Source organism: Medicago sativa, chromosome 3 (genome assembly GCF_051527215.1).
Source record: "Medicago sativa cultivar Bolivia chromosome 3, Bolivia_mono, whole genome shotgun sequence".
NCBI lineage: Eukaryota > Viridiplantae > Streptophyta > Magnoliopsida > Fabales > Fabaceae > Medicago > Medicago sativa.
In genome coordinates, this window is record NC_140751.1 from 23,103,126 (window position 1) to 23,122,182 (window position 19,057).

A 19,057-nucleotide genomic window follows, 5' to 3' on the forward strand; every position below is an offset into this window, starting at 1 on the left:
ATTGAAATAGGAAACAGAGAAAGATGCAATTGATCAGAGACAGTTCAAATGACTTGAAATGCAAGAAAAGAAGAATTGAGTTAGTATTTTTAGGTCCAAAATTAGGGTATAACACAGGGCGCTTGCCTGGACGATATGGGTTTGATGATAGGCCAAGGCAAACAATGACTGAAGTGGCTGCTGATGGTTCTGTTGTATTGGGAAATCCAGTTGCACCCCCCTATGAATGGTGACATTTATACTGACATCAGCACTGAAAATGCCATACTTCAGGGACCTCGGTAAGAAAGACTCATTCTCATTGTGCAATGTATTTTATGTTGCTACTTTGGATTCATTCATTCAAATTAGTTTTAACAGTAGAACTGCCAAAGGAGTTGAGTATCTGGTTGAAGCATCTGCTGCAGAAGCCGAAGCTATTAGTGCTGCACTGGCTGCTGCAAAGGCGCGACAAGAAAATGGAGAAGTGGAATTACCTGACAGAGACCGTGGGGCTGAGGCCACCCCAAGTGGGAAACACTCATCCTCCTTGATTAAGCCTGATCCTGTAGCAAATAACATCGCTTCTGGTGGAATTCGGCTGCATCACAGAGCTGTGGGTGATACATTCTAATTACTAAAAATCATGTTGTGTATAAGTATCTATAAAATATTTAAGCGCAAGAAATAAATGTTCAATTTTCTACAGGTAGTTATTGCTGCAGAAACTGGTGGAGCATTAGGTGGCATGGTTAGACAGCTTTCAAGTTCCTCGTCAGAGAACATCTACATAAGAAGAGGGAGAACAAGGATTTGTGTTGATACGGTGAATCTGATTGACCAGCATCAGTTCTCAATCCACTTCTCAGCAACTTAGAAAACTTGTGAGTTAATTATAGGGACTATAACTAGTCCTATGTTATCACTTTAAGCTTCTTTCTATCTATCAATTTACACTGTCTCATTCATTGATTCTTTAGAAGGGTATGGTAATTACTTTGAATTTGGGGTTTAGTAAAGTCAAATGCATGAATTTCGTTGGATACTTTTGGGAGTTTAAATTGTTGGAACAATGTTGGGTTTGGACTGTTTTTGAAGAATGTCATCAGAACATGGTAGTTGTAGTATCTGTAGATAATAACATTAGTACACTATAACGTACTTGAAGCTGAAAGCTTATTATTAGTATTAATTATTATTAATAGTAATTTTACCGGCGGGGAGCCACTTTGACGAGGAGCCTAGCGTCACTATTTACAGGCGGGGATCCTAACTAAGGCGGGGAGCCTGATTAAGGCGGGGAGCCTACTGTTATTATTAATTAAAGGCAGGGAGCCTAAGGCGGGGAGCCGACTATTGAAACTTAGAGACATATAGCTTATATCGTTGTTACTATTATTAATTACCGACGGAGAGTTTATATGTATGTATATAAAATAGTCTATATAGTTTATTCAACAATCTTTTATGTTATTGTTGATTTTTCATTGATACTACTATGTCCTGCTTTTTAATATAACTATGTGTAATTTTATGCTGGAACTGTGTGTAGGATATGCTGGAACTGTGGTAGACATTCGTCTTGAGGATCATGGAGCAATTTCACTAAGGAATACCTAGATATTTTTATAGAGTTTTAATTCTCATACAATTGTTTTCAATGTCCAGCAATTAGTATTTTGGTTCAGTCACTAGTGTTTCAGTTTTTTGAATGTTTAAACTTGGTACTATATATTTTTTGTTTTAGTTAAGTTGATATATGGATCAAACTTCTTACTCTTGAATTCTGTATATTTTGCATTTTAAGTCTTTAGTAATATATTTTGAGATTGTCTTCAAATTGTAGAGAAAAAAATTCTAAATCAGGACATATCAATTTCAAAAAAAAAAAAATTTGTGACTTTTAAAAAAAAAAAAAATTACATTTGCGGCTGTTCAAACAGTCGCAGAAATTTGTGATTTTTAAAAAAAAAATACATTTGCGGCTGTTCAAACAGTCGCAGGCATAATAAAATATAAATTTTAAATTGACATTTGCGACTGTTAGCAAATGTCGCAAGTCCCTTAAATTCCATATAAATCTCTTCATTTGCGACTGTTAGCAACTGTCGCAGCACCTTTGCGGCTGTTGGAGCGGCTGTTCCACGAAGGGTCGCAAATGACAGTTGCGACCCCAACAAATGTGACTGTTGGGGAACAGTCGCAAATGTACATTTGCGACCCTTCTAACAGTCGCAATCAGCGTTTTTAAAAGTCGCAAAATGCAGTTTTTCTTGTAGTGTAAAAGGAAGAGAGGTTACAGACTTCATTCCTTCTGGTGTGCATCCTAGAGACTTGGATCTAAGCTTTCTGAGCAAGGTCAATTTCAAATTAGCATCTGGTAGTCTGGACTTATTGAAAAAGAATGCTAACTTGGAATCTGAGAACAAGAAGCTAAAGAAAGAGCTTATGGAACAAAAGCTACTCATGCTGGAATACAAGTCTTCTACTGAAGCTAAGCTGTAAGAAGCTAGAGCAAGAGAAGAGAATCTGATAAAGCAACAGCAAGAAGCTATGCAGAAGAAGCAAGAAGAGACCAACTTGATGATCAAACAGATGATGGAAATATTTAACAAACAAGCAAACCCTTAGTTGCACGCATTTTAGCTTGTTTAGTTTAAGTTTCCATGTTTACAATCTTTTTACACTTATTGTGCTTCTGACTTCATTTTTGCGTCTGAACTTATTTTGCACTTCTGATCAATACTTTATGCTTCTGAACTCTATTGTCATGCTCTGATATACTTCTAATTATGTGGTTTTGCTCTGATATATTCCTCATTTTTTTTTGTGTGCTCTGATATATTTATGTGTTTTATGCTCTAATTATAGAATATTTTTCTCACTATCTTTTTCTCACTTCTTTCTTTTTGTCTTTAGTTTTTTTAAATTTTTTTTTTGATTGATGACAAAAAGGGGAGTATATGTATAGTATTTATAGGCTATGAGCCCCATTAATTTAATTTTTAATCATCTTAAATTAATAGGACCAACTTCTTATCTCTTAGTCTATTAATGTGAGAATATTCTGAGTGTTATTGCGCTTTGAAATGATGAATTTAATTAACATGGATAGAACTCAGGGGGAGCTTACAAACCTCAACTTAAGTACTATTAGACTCAGGGGGAGCTTGCAAACCTCAAACCCTTACAGTCAACTTATTAATTGGATTAACAACAATTGCACATTTTAAATACTATTGTTTGTCATCATCAAAAAGGGGGAGATTGTTGGAACAAAATGTGTTTAACAATGAATCTTTGAGAGTTTTGATGATAACAAGGTATTAAAAATTGTCAATTGGATAAGCTAATATTTGTTCAAGTGTACAGGACCATATACAAAATTTTACATCTTAAATAGGTTCTGGATGAACAAAAGAGAGATATTGAATCAACAAAAAGGAAGCTTAAAGTGTCTGAAGAGAAGTGCTCCTGAAGTCAAAAGTGCTTTTGAAGACAAAGTGCTCCTGAAGTGATGACGTCATCAGAAGCATCTCATCAGAAGCTGAAGTTCATCATAAGATGTAAGACTTAAAGCTTCAAGGGTTGTTCAATGGATTTTAAACTCGTCAAAGCATTACAGAAGACTGGAAATGTAAAGCAACGGTCAATTGAAGAGGATTTGAAGGCATTGGATGCTTATCTTCAAAAAGCGTTGACAAAGTACAATTGTACGAAGTGTACAACCACTACCTCCACTACTCTGTCTTTGTCTCTGCTACAGGATAAGAAAAACAATTCTGCCTGCAACGATGTTCCTTCACAATGGGAATGGATTTGAAATTGATCCTTCATAGGACAACTACCATATCAGACAAAAGATCATTGGTGATTGATCAAAGCTTCAAACGACTCTTTTTTGATGTGCTGGCAATTCACAACGTCTCTTTCACACCTCTATAAAAGAGTGAAGACTTAGAGATTGGAAAGGACTCAACAACAATTTACAAGTGCCAAAACTCTGCTTTAATTGTTCTGCATTTCAAAGTTCACTTAGAATTTCTTTTTCATAGTTCATATCTTAGAAATTCTAGAGTCTTAAGAGTCAGTATCTGATTTGTATTGTGAACACCACTGATTGTATATCAAGTGTTCAACCTCAAACACTTTTCTTTGTAATTTTGTTTGATTAGAAGTCTCTTGCAGTTGTGCTTGAGCATTAGAAGTTTCTTGATTGTGTTAAGGAGCATAGGAAGTCTCTTGCAGTTGTGCTTGAGCAATTTGAAGTCTCTTTCTAGTTGTAGCAATGAGCAGTTGTAATCAAATATTACATTTTAGTGAACTCTCCTTGGAAGTGCAAGGGGGACAGGACTACTTCCGGTTTGTGGAAGGAACCTGTATAATTGCTTTGTGTCTTTCTTCTTTCGCTCTCTCTGTTTTTATCCGCTGCAAGTTAATCCTGAACATCACCTCAGAAGCAGAACTCTATTTGCTTCTGACTAGTGTTTTCAGCTTAGGAGATGTCGCGTCATTTTTCGGAGATCAAGGCTATTTGATTAGCTTATTGATTCACTAAATTTCACGACTTTGAAAAAATTTATTTAAATTGGGGGATCCGGGGGTTGGTTATATTTAGGGAAGGTATTAGCACCCTAAATATTCGTAGTACTCTACGAGAACCTTTTGGTTTTATTTAACGTTTTGTGCTATAAACTTGCTTGCTTTTTTTTTAAAAAAATGAAACTTTGAAATGATTAAAAAAAAGGAAGACCTAATTATCTACATTTTATTGATTTGGAAGGACGAGTCCTCTGCCTACGTACCCGTGAAGGATCAAAATCACGTAGTTCGGGGTAGAAATTGACGTTTGATTGGTTGAGTGTTTTTTATTAGTTTTGAAAAAAGGTTTTAAAATGAAAAGCCAAGTGGCAAATGAGAATTGGTTTGTATTTTTATATTGAAAGAAAATAGACTTAAAGTATGATTAAAATTGATTTGATATTTGATTAAGAAAGAAAATAAAAAGAACGATCACTTGATTGAAAATCAAGGTTTATTATGAAAATATTTTTATGATTTTTTGATTATTTGAATGTTTTTGTTGTTTTTGAATATTGAATAGAACATAAAAAAAAACTAACGTAGCAATAAAAATAAAAGCGTGAGAATTTTGTAGTGACGTTGGATCACCACAAAATCTCCTAACCTAATCTATTTTTTTGTATTTTTTGATATATATAAAGCTTTAAAGAAATAAAACACACACACACACACACACTTTTTCTCATTTATAGTTATACAATTGACCTAATTACATTCTAAATTTATGCAATAAAATAAATGACAAAATTTAAATATGCATATGATAATAGTAAATAATAAAATGTGATGCAAAATAAATATAAAAATGCATGAGAGACATAAAATAAAATAAAAATAGAAAATAAAGGAAAAGAGGGTGCAGGCTGTTAGATCGATATCTGAAGGCTAGCAGGGCGAGGGTGCATGGTAAGACATGCACCCGTATGCATTGAATCACAAGGTTACACAAGTAACCCCACCGTCCCCATCTATTTCATTTTCTTTCTTTTCTTTCTTCCTTCTCGTCTCTTCTTTCTTTTTGTTTCTTTTCTTTTCAATTTCTTTCACGGCTCCCTCCTACTTCTCTTCCTTCTTTCTTTGCTTCTTTTTGTTTTTTTTTTTTAATAACCTAAAACCTAAAAAAACTAGATCTAACAATGTAAAGCTATACCTTTGGGTCCGTTTGGATTGGTTTGAATCTGCTGGCAATGGTACGATGCTGTTGGTGATTCTATGGGTTGTGATATGAGTTTTAGGATCGATGATGTTGGGTTAGAGTGGTAACAGATGTGTTGGTTTTGATTTAACTGACTGTGTTGTGATTGCTTTGTGCGATGGCCTGGCTGTGGTTATGTGTGTTGGAAAGAGTTTTGGTTACTGGTATGATTGGTACTGGTGAATGGGAAATTGGTGATTGGATTCCTGTTGTGAGGTTTGAAGCTGTGCGTGTGTGTTACTGTGTGTGAAAAGAATTGTCCCCTTCTCTAATTCAGTCTCATTCTTTTTAAGGCCAAGACCAATTCAGAAAAGGGAAAAAATATGTTAAATGGGATTGAATGGATTTTATGGGAATTGAAGGTGATTGAAAACGCGTGTAATGGATTTGGAAACAAAGTTCTGACCTTGGCAGTTAATTGTGGCATGGAGAAAGTTAAGAAAGAAAATTGGACCTCGGAATGATTTAATTTGGACTCATTGAATTTTTGGACACTATTATTTTTGGACACTTAAAAAGAAATAAAAAAAAAAGCTAGAAATAGAAGAATAGAAAATGACTAAATAAAAATTAAAATTTAAAACTAAAATTAAAATTAAAATTAAAATTAAAAGAGAATTAATAAAAGATGGAAATTAATTAAAAAACTAAAAGATAAAAATAAAAATAAAAATTGAGAGAAGAGGGTCCGACTCGGAACCAAAAATGAGGTATTTTAAAATACCTTTCTGCCAAAATTTTCACTGAAAAGACAGAGAATATTCCGGGTCAGAGGACACGTGTCAGTGGGACCTTAGGTCAAAAATTGGGGTATGACAGATGCCCCTATTTAAGTTTCTTCGTCCGGAGACTTGAAGATGAAATCTTTGATTTGACGGAACGAAGAGACTTAAATACAAAAGTACACCAATTTTTGACCTAAGATGCTGTGAAATGCTCGTGATGCAAGTATGAATGCAGGACGGCAAAGACGATTTGACTGGGGGTAGAAACAAAAAACAGGATACCCAAATCCGTTAAAGAAAGGGATCCGACTCCGCTGGGGAATTGTAGTTTCACTGGGGAAGAGATTGTCTACTACCGTATCGGTTTGGAACGATACCTTAATGAAGACAAAACCTTTTTAGCGACATCACTTGAACAGATAAACTAGGGATGACACTTTTGAAATTGATTGGCGACGTCTCTAGAACAGATAAACTGAGGACGACACCATTGAACTTGAAATTGAAATAGAAATTGACTGGCGTCCATTGTTTAGGACTGACTGCTTAAAACAAGATAAAAAGGAAACTCAAGCGGTCCGTTGTTTTTGACTGGCATCTTGAACGAGATGAAAAGGTAGACTCAAGCGGTCCGTTGTTTAGGACTAGCAGCTTGGAACAAGGTGAAAAGTAAACTCAAGCGGTCCGTTGTTTAGGACTGGCAGCTTGGAACAAGATGAAAAGTAAACTCAAGCGGTCCGTTGTTTAGGACTGGTAGCTTGGAACAAGATAAAAAGTAGACTCGAGCGGTCCGTTGTTTAGGACTGGCAGCTCGAAACAAGATAAAAAGGTAGACTCAAGCGGTCCGTTGTTTAGGACTAGCAGCTTGGAACAAGATGAAAAGTAGACTCAAGCGGTCCGTTGTTTAGGACTAGCGGCTTGAAACAAGATAAATGATAAACTCAAGCGGTCCGTTGTTTGGGACTGGCAGCTTGGAACAAGATGAAAAGTAAACTCAAGCGGTCCGTTGTTTAGGACTTGCCACTTGAAACAAGATAAAGGTAGACTCAAGCTGTCCGTTGTTTAGGACTGGTAGCTTGAAACAAGATAAACATTTGCGAGAATCCACTCGGCTTTTGCGAGAATCCACTCGGCTTTCGATAAAAGTTTGCCAGAATCCACTGGGCTTTTGCGAGAATACACTCGGCTTTTGCGAGAATCCACTCGGCTTTTGATAAAAGTTTGCCAGAATCCACTGGGCTTTTTGCGAGAATCCACTCGGCTTTTGATAAAAGTTTGCCAGAATCCACTGGGCCTTTGCGAGAATCCACTCGGCTTTTAATAAAAGTTTGCCAGAATCCACTGGGCTTTTGCGAGAATCCACTCGGCTTTTAATAAAAATTTGCCAGAATCCACTGGGCTTTTGCGAGAATCCACTCGGCTTTTAATAAAAGTTTGCCAGAATCCACTGGCCTTTGTAAGAGTTCGCCGGAATCCACCGGGCTTTTAATGAGTGACATCTCTGGACCAGACACACTGGGGATGACACTTTTGATGACGAGAAGGTAAATGTCTGATGTTCATGTGTAGAAACTTACGGCTTGGCACAATGATAAGTAGAGACCGAACTGAAAAGACACGATTGAACACGACTCTGGGTGACTGATGCAACCATGTACGAATTGATATTGTGTATATGTTGTGTATGCATGAGTGTATGAATGGGTGAAAGTATTAACGTATGAATGTATGATTGTATGAATGCATGAATGTATGGATGTAGCTTGTACGACTGTATAAATTATATATGACGGGTAACTCGATGAAACGAGACATGACGGGTAAGATGGGAGGAGGACCGACATCGCAGTACAAACACTCGGCAAACTTCCTTGGAGATGATATCATTGTGAACAAATTGAGCCGTTGATGGGGTGAAGACAAGGCACAAAGTAGCAACTAATGCCTCCTGGGGATAGAGCCCATTCTTGATCAAAAGTCGAAGTCACCATTTGTAAACCGACGCAGACCGTTGTTCCACTGGCATGCTTCAACAGTCATTTTTGTATATATATTTTTTTGAAAATCCCTAACTTTTTCCTGGACCGCCCTTTCAGGTTTTCAGTCCACCGGGAGTATATTCCTTTTTTGTGCCCCTAATTTTTGCCTGGACCGCCCTTTCGGGTTTTCAGTCCACCGGGACGCTCTCTATTGCCTAAGCCGCCTTTTCAGGTTTTCAACTTAGCGAGCTTTTATTTTTGTACTTTTTTGTTTTTTTTTTGTTTTGACTGTGAAAGCATTTTGCTCGAAGCAGAGGTCCTCTTCATTGTGCTTAGCCATGTTTCTCTTCTGGAACGTAACCGTTCTCGAGGCGGATGCTGATGTATGCTTCGACTACTCACAAGTTCAAAGAGAGTGTGTTTGTTGTTCACACTTTTCAAAAGATGTAAAAAAAGGATTTTGTATTTTGAAAATTTTTGCTTCAAGTATTGCCATCAAAAATAGAAGAAATTTTGCAAATAGGATAAATGAGAGTTCCAAATAAATGGGCACAGGCTCGAATTTGATGAATTGAGTGGTGGCCTACCAATGGCATGGCTCCACGGATCTTTTGAAAAATTTGGAAAATGGTAAATATATGGGAAGGTACATTGAACACAATAACCGTTATACTCCCTAACAACTTTAAATGCCCGTAGTTCCGAGTCTTTGATTTGCAGACGCTTCGAATCGGAGGTCTTTTGGTAGTCAAGATGCCCCAAGTGGATTGTGCCTGACTGATGCAGTTACTTTGTCATGATCCTTAACTTTTGCATAGATTGCCCTTTTCGGGTTTTCAATCTATCAGGATAATCATCATTTTTTTCTCTAATTTTTGCCTGGACCGCCCTTTTCGGGTTTTCAGTCCACCGAGACGTTCATTTTTGCATAAGCCGCTTTTTCAGGTTTGCGACTTATCGAGCTTCTATTTTTTGACAAAGTATTTCTTGACTGCATTGGCATTCACGGGACGTGCGAGTTTGTCACAATCCATAGTTGTAAAAAAGACATTGCACATGGGTCTTCATAATTAGGCGTCCACTTGCCCCAGGAGTCTAGTTAGAAAGTAGTACAAAGTTCCATTCTTGAAATTCATGGGGACGAACCCTTTTTGTTAGAAGCTTATTTCAAACCTCTTTGGATATATTTGTACAGGGTCGTCATGCGTTTAAATTCGATCAAGCTTGGACTTTAGCAGAACTCCTATTGACGGGACTTCGACCTCCGCGGGAAGCACGATACTGAGGGATGGAGGGGGGGTTGCCCCTGTTGAAATGTGTATTGAAGCACGATACCCATGTGAGGTAACGATAACATCTCATGCCAGTCTTCGGAAGTGAATGCCCCCTTCTGGACAATCTTCTTGATTTCGTTTATAGCTTCGACGGCTAAGATGCCCCAGTATGTGAGAGATCTCATCGGGAGTCTCTTCATTCTTTTCTTCTTCAGCTTCGGATACAAGGAACTCAAAGTTGGAAGAGAGTACATGGTTAATGTGTTCAACGGGTTTATTAATGCATGATTTGATTATTGATTTTGACAAGTGAGTATAAATTATGATTATGCAGATATTTGAGAATGATTATTTTTTGGTTTTTTGTATTACCATTTTTTCTAGAAAAAAGCACAAAATAAAAAACAAAGTCGGGATCAAATGACTTTTTTATTAATGATGACGATGCAAGAAGCAAAACGCCCTACACCAGTTCACTTTCGTCTCGGGCGGAACGAAAGGATTTTTTTGAAAAGCAGTAAACAATAAACATCATTTAAACAAATCGAGTAGCGGAAGAAAACATCAACATCGACTCAATTGCAGCTAATCCCTCTTTGTGTTGCAACATTAGACACCATGATCTAGTAGTAGATTGGCTTGCACATTTGGAGTCAAGACTTAGAAAGTCAGGCGATTGGTCCGGATCAAATTATGGACTTCTTTCTTCAGTGCATTACAATGTTCAATATCATGGCCAGGTGCCCCTTGATGGAAGTTACAGAAAAGGTCAGGTCTATACCATGCTGGCAATCTTGCTGGCACCGGAGGAGGTGACTTGGTCTGGACTAGATTCTTTTCGAGCAACTGTGGAAGCAAAACCGCATATTTCATGGGAATCGGGGCAAATTGTGCCCTTGAGGCCTGTTGTCGAGGCTGCTGTTCTTTCACCATACTAACCTCCTGCTCTTTATTTTTCGAACTACTAGCGGGAACACTTTCTTTGACCAATCGTCCTTCTCGGACTCCTTCTTCCAACTGTACACCTATAGTAACCATCTCAGCAAAGTCCTTGGGCGTACTTCCGACCATATTCACGTAATAGAACTGATTGAGAGTCTTTAAGAAAAGTTTGGTCATCTCCTTCCCTTCCACACGTGGGCTGACTTGGGCAGCGACATTTCTCCATCGCTGAGCATATTCCTTGAATGTTTCTTTGTCTCCCTGAGTCATAGCCTGAAGATCGCTTCGGTCTGGGGCCATATCCACATTGTAACTGTATTGTTCTACAAAAGCATCACACAGATCACAGAAAGTTTGGATCTTTGTTTTGTCTAGATTCATGTACCATTTTGAGGTAGGACTAGCCAAACTTTCTTGAAAGAAATAGATAAGGATCGGATCATCCTTGGCATAGGCAGACATCCTTCTCACATACATTGTTAGATGTTCCTCAGGACAGGAGTTCCCTTTATACTTCTCGAAATCTGGGACCTTGAACTTGTGGGGTATCTGGATGTTTGGCACCAAACAGAGATCGTAAGCAGTCTTCCCAAACACTTTCTTCCCATGAAGGGCTCTCATATCTCGCTGAATTTCATCATATTTTTGCTGTAAGTTATTCACTCTATCATAGGCTTCCGTATCCCCTGAATGGTAGATGGGTTCTTCATCTGGTGGAATGGCATGTATCACAGGTGCTGAATAGGTCATAGCGACTGGAGGAGCTCTCATAGGAGGTGGAGGAACATGGGCTACATATTGATGGGTAGGCATCTGAGCTTCACAAGCAATGGGACGGAGTATTTCGCCAGCAGTAAGAGGCGGGAACCAAGGCACGGAACGTTGTGGAGCAGAGTACCCCGGAGTATCAGCACAAAATATCCATTCAGGGCCAGTAGAAACAATTTCACCTTGAGTCCTGATAGGAGGAGGAGGAGGTGGAGGTGCTTGGGCAACCGTCAGTGTCTTCATCAATTCAGTCATTTCGTCCATTTTAGTCTGCATGGCTGTCATTTCTTCACGGAGCAATTGATTTTCTTGCTCGAGAAACTCCATCTTCTCTTTATGATTGCTAGAGTGTTGTAAATGCGAGTTGATTTCGGACGAGGATGCCATGACACTTTTGAGGTGGGTTGACCTTTCATGGAGAAGGAAAACTTGTGAGACTCGGAATTGAGACTATGAAATGCAAAATGATGCAAGGTGCTTATGCAAAAATAGACACATTTTTTTCGAAGGACTTGTCAAAGTAATTGTAAACATCATAAGGAATATTGTTTCATTTGATAATTTGAAATGTTAAAAACGGTTCCTTTAAGAACAAAAGCAAAGCCAAAGACAAAGTCCCCAACAAAGCTAAGGTCTAGTTTAAGACTTTTGAAACTGTATTCCTTGGTGTCCCTCTTTATAAGGTCTACTCCTCCGACGTTTACAAGAACTTATCTAAGTCTTTCGATGTTTTGATGGGAAAAAGTTTTTATGAATGAATGCATGTATGCATGGTTATGCTAACACAAACGGTGAATATATGGTGAGGTTAAGTCCACATGTTGGAGTCAAGGGTAACAACGCCATTTGGTAAGGACTATGGTTTTGAATTGCACTCGTAACAAAGGTTCTACCAAGTTCCCAAATTACAACTACCCTTATGAACATATCGGTGCGTAGGACTGCTCCTAGTCCAATAATATTCGTAAGGAAGTTTAGTTTGAGTGTAGTATCGCGTGACGACCAAAGTCAAGACTGCTCTTGGTTTAGCCACCGCACTACGTCCTAAAAGAGGCCAAGATGGGTTAAGGGTGATCTAAAGGTCCTCAACGTTTGAAGGATTTCAAAAATAATAATGCCAATCACGACTGCTCATGGTGACATAGTACTACTCTTGAAACCCACGTTGAGTGGAGTTATATCACATGCACACATATCGCAGGACCGCTCCTGGTATGGCACTATGATCGTACCCCGTCCTATCTTATTTTTCACTCAAGCCCGGGTGTAGGACTTATGATCTCACCACTCACGTTTTAAGAAAGGAGAAAGAAGAAGGGAGAACAAATATACACGTAATTTCCATCTTTTATTTTTTTGGATTTTTTTTTAAGCAAATTATAGCACAAAAATTAAATAAGACCAAGTTAGGCTCAACCCTCTTAGGGGGATTCCCCAGTGAAGTCGCCATTTCTGTCGCGTCATTTTTCGGAGATCAAGGCTATTTGATTAGCTTATTGATTCACTAAATTTCACGACTTTGAAAAAATTTATTTAAATTGGGGGATCCGGGGGTTGGTTATATTTAGGGAAGGTATTAGCACCCTAAATATTCGTAGTACTCTACGAGAACGTTTTGGTTTTATTTAACGTTTTGTGCTATAAACTTGCTTGCTTTTTTTTAAAAAAATGAAACTTTGAAATGATTAAAAAAAAGGAAGACCTAATTATCTACATTTTATTGATTTGGAAGGACGAGTCCTCTGCCTACGTACCCGTGAAGGATCAAAATCACGTAGTTCGGGGTAGAAATTGACGTTTGATTGGTTGAGTGTTTTTTATTAGTTTTGAAAAAAGGTTTTAAAATGAAAAGCCAAGTGGCAAATGAGAATTGGTTTGTATTTTTATATTGAAAGAAAATAGTCTTAAAGTATGATTAAAATTGATTTGATATTTGATTAAGAAAGAAAATAAAAAGAACGATCACTTGATTGAAAATCAAGGTTTATTATGAAAATATTTTTATGATTTTTTGATTATTTGAATGTTTTTGTTGTTTTTGAATATTGAATAGAACATAAAAAAAAACTAACGTAGCAATAAAAATAAAAGCGTGAGAATTTTGTAGTGACGTTGGATCACCACAAAATCTCCTAACCTAATCTATTTTTTTGTATTTTTTGATATATATAAAGCTTTAAAGAAATAAAACACACACACACACACACTTTTTCTCATTTATAGTTATACAATTGACCTAATTACATTCTAAATTTATGCAATAAAATAAATGACAAAATTTAAATATGCATATGATAATAGTAAATAATAAAATGTGATGCAAAATAAATATAAAAATGCATGAGAGACATAAAATAAAATAAAAATAGAAAATAAAGGAAAAGAGGGTGCAGGCTGTTAGATCGATATCTGAAGGCTAGCAGGGGCGAGGGTGCATGGTAAGACATGCACCCGTATGCATTGAATCACAAGGTTACACAAGTAACCCCACCGTCCCCATCTATTTCATTTTCTTTCTTTTCTTTCTTCCTTCTCGTCTCTTCTTTCTTTTTGTTTCTTTTCTTTTCAATTTCTTTCACGGCTCCCTCCTACTTCTCTTCCTTCTTTCTTTGCTTCTTTTTGTTTTTTTTTTTTAATAACCTAAAACCTAAAAAAACTAGATCTAACAATGTAAAGCTATACCTTTGGGTCCGTTTGGATTGGTTTGAATCTGCTGGCAATGGTACGATGCTGTTGGTGATTCTATGGGTTGTGATATGAGTTTTAGGATCGATGATGTTGGGTTAGAGTGGTAACAGATGTGTTGGTTTTGATTTAACTGACTGTGTTGTGATTGCTTTGTGCGATGGCCTGGCTGTGGTTATGTGTGTTGGAAAGAGTTTTGGTTACTGGTATGATTGGTACTGGTGAATGGGAAATTGGTGATTGGATTCCTGTTGTGAGGTTTGAAGCTGTGCGTGTGTGTTACTGTGTGTGAAAAGAATTGTCCCCTTCTCTAATTCAGTCTCATTCTTTTTAAGGCCAAGACCAATTCAGAAAAGGGAAAAAATATGTTAAATGGGATTGAATGGATTTTATGGGAATTGAAGGTGATTGAAAACGCGTGTAATGGATTTGGAAACAAAGTTCTGACCTTGGCAGTTAATTGTGGCATGGAGAAAGTTAAGAAAGAAAATTGGACCTCGGAATGATTTAATTTGGACTCATTGAATTTTTGGACACTATTATTTTTGGACACTTAAAAAGAAATAAAAAAAAAAAGCTAGAAATAGAAGAATAGAAAATGACTAAATAAAAATTAAAATTTAAAACTAAAATTAAAATTAAAATTAAAATTAAAAGAGAATTAATAAAAGATGGAAATTAATTAAAAAACTAAAAGATAAAAATAAAAATAAAAATTGAGAGAAGAGGGTCCGACTCGGAACCAAAAATGAGGTATTTTAAAATACCTTTCTGCCAAAATTTTCACTGAAAAGACAGAGAATATTCCGGGTCAGAGGACACGTGTCAGTGGGACCTTAGGTCAAAAATTGGGGTATGACAGGAGAAAACGAAGAAAAAGCTAACATAATTCAAACCCCCCTTCTTGTGTTTTTCTCACCTTCAAAAATGTTCTACTGTTTTACCCATCTTGTTTGAATCAAGGAAGGAAGGATGACTGTGCATTAATGTTTATTAGGAATCCATATGTTAGTGAACTAACTCCAAGTTCTTTTATTAGCCTACTTTCCCAAAATATATCCATCCTTAAATTAATCCAAGTTATAACCCCCAAAGTCCTCCAAGTGTGTGAATAACTTTAACTTGACTGTCTGTTTATAATTGTTTCAAATTTATAGTAAAGTACATTCATGTGACGACTGGAGTGGGAAAATGTCGTGACCAACCCTACTAGCTTTAGGAAATACATACGTGTATCATAGAAAAGAGTATGACTGATAATATAGGTTACTTTCACCAAGCCATACCCGCTTGATTGTATAGCGGTAAGCTTAGCTGCTGCTCTGCTATAGATGTAATGAATGATTCCTAAGCACAATTCCCGGAAAGGTATGTTTTTCCCAAATAAAATGCAAAGAATAAATTTCTTTCGTTACTTGAGGACAAGGAACAGTCTAAGTTTCAGGTTTTGATGACAGGTCATCCTATGTTATTCTTAGCATGCTTTCAGTTTATTTTAGTAGGAAATAGCAGCAAAAAGGAGGAGTATTAGAACGATTACCTATGATTTAGAGACTTTTGTAATGTTTTCTATATTTGAGTCTGTATTTTTAGTTTTCCCAAAACATAGAAATTTGAGGGGGTTTTTGAAGTAATTCACGAAGAAATCATGCAAATCTGCAAATCAAGAACATCCGAAGAATTACGAAGATTCAAGGAAACAAAGAATGAAGATTCAAGAGGCCTCAGAAGACATAAAAATGGGAGGAATTATGTTCCCAAGTCCTAAGGCAAGTTATTTGAAGACGAAGACTTAAAATGACCGAAAATCGTAGAATTTGGGCCCAGGAAAGAGGTGTCATGCACCTAGCACATTTGCAATGTGCCTAGAACATGAAAAATGTTCCTAGTAGATGAACCATGTGCCAAGCACATGGAGTAGGTATCCATGCGCCTAGGGCACTGTTCATGCGTCTAGGGCATAGATTTTGCCATACTCTCATGCGCTAGGCAAACTAACAATGTGCCTCTAGCACCTAAAAACTCGGGGCACATTTTTCTTTTCTTGTTATTATTTTGGGTAAAGTCTGCAATTTTAACCCAAACCCAGGTAGAAACTCTCACTATAAATATTAGCCTTCTTCATTCAGAATTTCTCGTTCAGAACTGGAGCAGTTCAAGAGGAAGACGATTCTGGAGCTTCAGAAGAGTTTATATCTTCTCCTTGATTTTTTAGGGTATGTTTTTATCTTTAGTAATCTGTTTGTAGTTACTATGTGTAACTAAATCTTTTTAGGTTAGAGTTCTTAGATGAACTTCTGTATATTTTTGTTGGATATTTATATAATTTAATTTGTCGTTTATTTTTTTCATTTATGCTTTTGTCCACTATAAAGTTTTATTAAATTATAGTCTTTATTTCTGTGAGAGGTGCAACCCTAGATTAGGTACTTAATTAGGTTGTGACAGGACCTTATATTGCTATCACTAATCGGATGCTTATATCTTGATATTTATATCCCTTTACTGATAATTATCTGTCTAGGAAATAAGTGATTATTAATTAGCCCAAGATACCATAGGAATTGTTGACCCTAGTCGTAGGTACCCAGTGGATGATACCCATTGGGTTGTGTGGTGCATTACCGAAGCTAGGAATTAACTGGTTAGTAATTAGGGAAACAAGCACCTAGTTGTCTGACTTGAAACCCTTAGTAAGGTAGACGTAGATTAGAATTTAGATTGCTTATTTCTATCTTTATTTTTTTGTCATTTTTTTTCGCATATTATTTTTCTGTTTCCAAAAATACGAAAAAAATAAAAAAAATTGAAAATACCAAAAATATTTAGTCCTAGTTGAGTCATTTTAGTTTTAGAGTCTAGTTTTTCTTTTAGTTTATCGTTTAGTTTATTTAACAATACAATTATTTTTAATGGTTTAGTACTCCCTTTGGTCTCAAATGTAAGCAAATATTCTTTTTACAATTTCAAATGTAAGCAAATATTCTTTTTACAATTTCAAATGTAAGCAAATATTCTTTTTACAATTTCATGAAGTAAATGATGTATTTATTCTATTATTAGACCAAATACATAAGTTGTTTAATAAATATAAAAAACAATTGTTGCTTATATTTGAGACCAGATAGAGTAATCATGTAAAATTCAGTCAACGAAAATTATGTAAAAATAGCATTATTGTAATGGATTATTAGTTATAATTGAATACTCCCCAGGTCACATTTATAAGCAAAAAATTAATTTTTAGATTCATTGGATATTTAATATATTTGGTCCATAATACAGACTACATAGATTAAATCAAAGGCCAAATACTCTTTTTTTGACAAAATCAAAGGCCAAATACAGAATGGATTATACTATTTTATACTTTGAATCATTTTATACATTTAAAATTTACAATGTGTTCACATTGAATAAAATAAATTTATAACAAATTCAACAAGTTGACTACATTAATTTCTTTGACCATATTAATTGTTTGAGAAAAAAATTCATTATTCGTTTTTTTTTGGGTATTTAAATAACTTATCAGACATTACAAATTCTACTTTGACTACATTAATTTCTTTATGAAAAAAATTCATTATTCTTTGACTACATTAATTTCTTTGACCATATTAATTGCGATAGATGTTCATCCCATTAATTTCTTTGAGAAAAAAATTCATTATTCTTTGACTACATTAATTTCTTTGACCATATTAATTGCGATAGATGTTCATCCCATGACTATTATACTATGTGTTTGGTAACGCGTTTGAGCACTGAAAACGTGGGTTTGAGCACCGAAAACGTGATTTTTTGCTTTTTAAGATGTTTGGGTTGTTTGAGTGAAAATTGATTTTACTCCCAAAACGTGGTTTCAGTTGAAGCTACAATATGGAGCTTTTGCGGTGGGACTGAATCGATTTTGAATTTTAAAGATGTGTGACATGTTTATCTACCTATATTACCCTTGCCTTCTCTGTAACTTGCTTTCTGATTTTCAAAGATCTGCTGCTTAACTTGTGCAAACTGACGATAGGTTGAAGAAGATGCTCTTGGGCTCTTTGTTAGGTTTAACTCACTGGCCCATTAAATTTCTACATAGGCTTTCTATTTTTTTTTTATTTTAATTTTTTGGTGCTTATTTTCTTTTCTTTTTTTGGTGAGAGGATATTTTTTATTGTTAAAAAAAGTTAAAATAATTTAATGAAAAAAGAAATCGGTTGATAAATATATAATTTTTTTACCTATTACTTAATATATAGTTTTTGGTCTAAACGTTTTACTTAATAAATTATTTTGAAGGAAAATAATCATAGTTAAATATAAAAGTAATGTAATTTAAGTTGGGACCTATTTTGGTAATTATGCATTTAAAAGCAATTTTGATTCAATCTATCCAAACATCATTATTACATAAGAATCACTTTTAAATGAGTGTATCCAAACATAAATTAATTCACATCCAACTTACTTTTGACCAAAATCAATTCTCTCAAACTCAATTCTATCAAAATTAATTTTGCCCACCGCCAAACCAAACACACACATTATACCCAGATTCTATAGTTCTGACATGGGGTGATGCCCATCAACTAATATGTTTTAAAGTGTTCCTACTGAAGAAGTGTAAGGGGACAAAGCATGAAAGCTAACTGACTCACAAGAAGACATCCTTAGCAACTGGCAACAGGGAAGAAGATGGACCAAGGTGAACAATTAATCAATAAGGTTCGTGACACATATAGAACGTGGCTCAAGGTGAACTACCTGCATGACCATTATTAATATGCAAAGTAAGTGCTCTCATAAATTTTAAGTGCATAAATATATAATATGATCACTCTCTTTGTGCACACTATATTAATAGCTAATTTTATATATTATTTTCTTTTGAATCAATATATTATGTTAAATGATTTTGCATATGCATGTGTC

General features: G+C 35.8%; 2 protein-coding genes across 2 annotated transcripts; one reads left to right on the forward strand and one right to left on the reverse strand.

Annotated features, from left to right (window-relative positions):
• The first annotated feature begins 10 nt into the window (after positions 1 to 10).
• On the forward strand, positions 11 to 1,819 carry LOC146936459 (serine/threonine-protein phosphatase BSL3-like). Its single transcript, XM_085751288.1, has 4 exons — positions 11 to 281; positions 361 to 595; positions 689 to 863; positions 1,532 to 1,819. The coding sequence occupies exons 1-3, from the start codon at positions 184 to 186 to the stop codon at positions 854 to 856; spliced, it is 501 nt and encodes a 166-aa protein (XP_085607414.1). The 5' UTR covers positions 11 to 183; the 3' UTR covers positions 857 to 863; positions 1,532 to 1,819.
• Positions 1,820 to 10,396: 8,577 nt separating this feature from the next.
• LOC146936460 (uncharacterized) lies at positions 10,397 to 11,773 on the reverse strand. Its single transcript, XM_085749210.1, has one exon. It carries the CDS (start codon positions 11,771 to 11,773, stop codon positions 10,397 to 10,399), a length of 1,377 nt encoding a protein of 458 aa, XP_085605336.1.
• Positions 11,774 to 19,057: the final 7,284 nt, after the last annotated feature.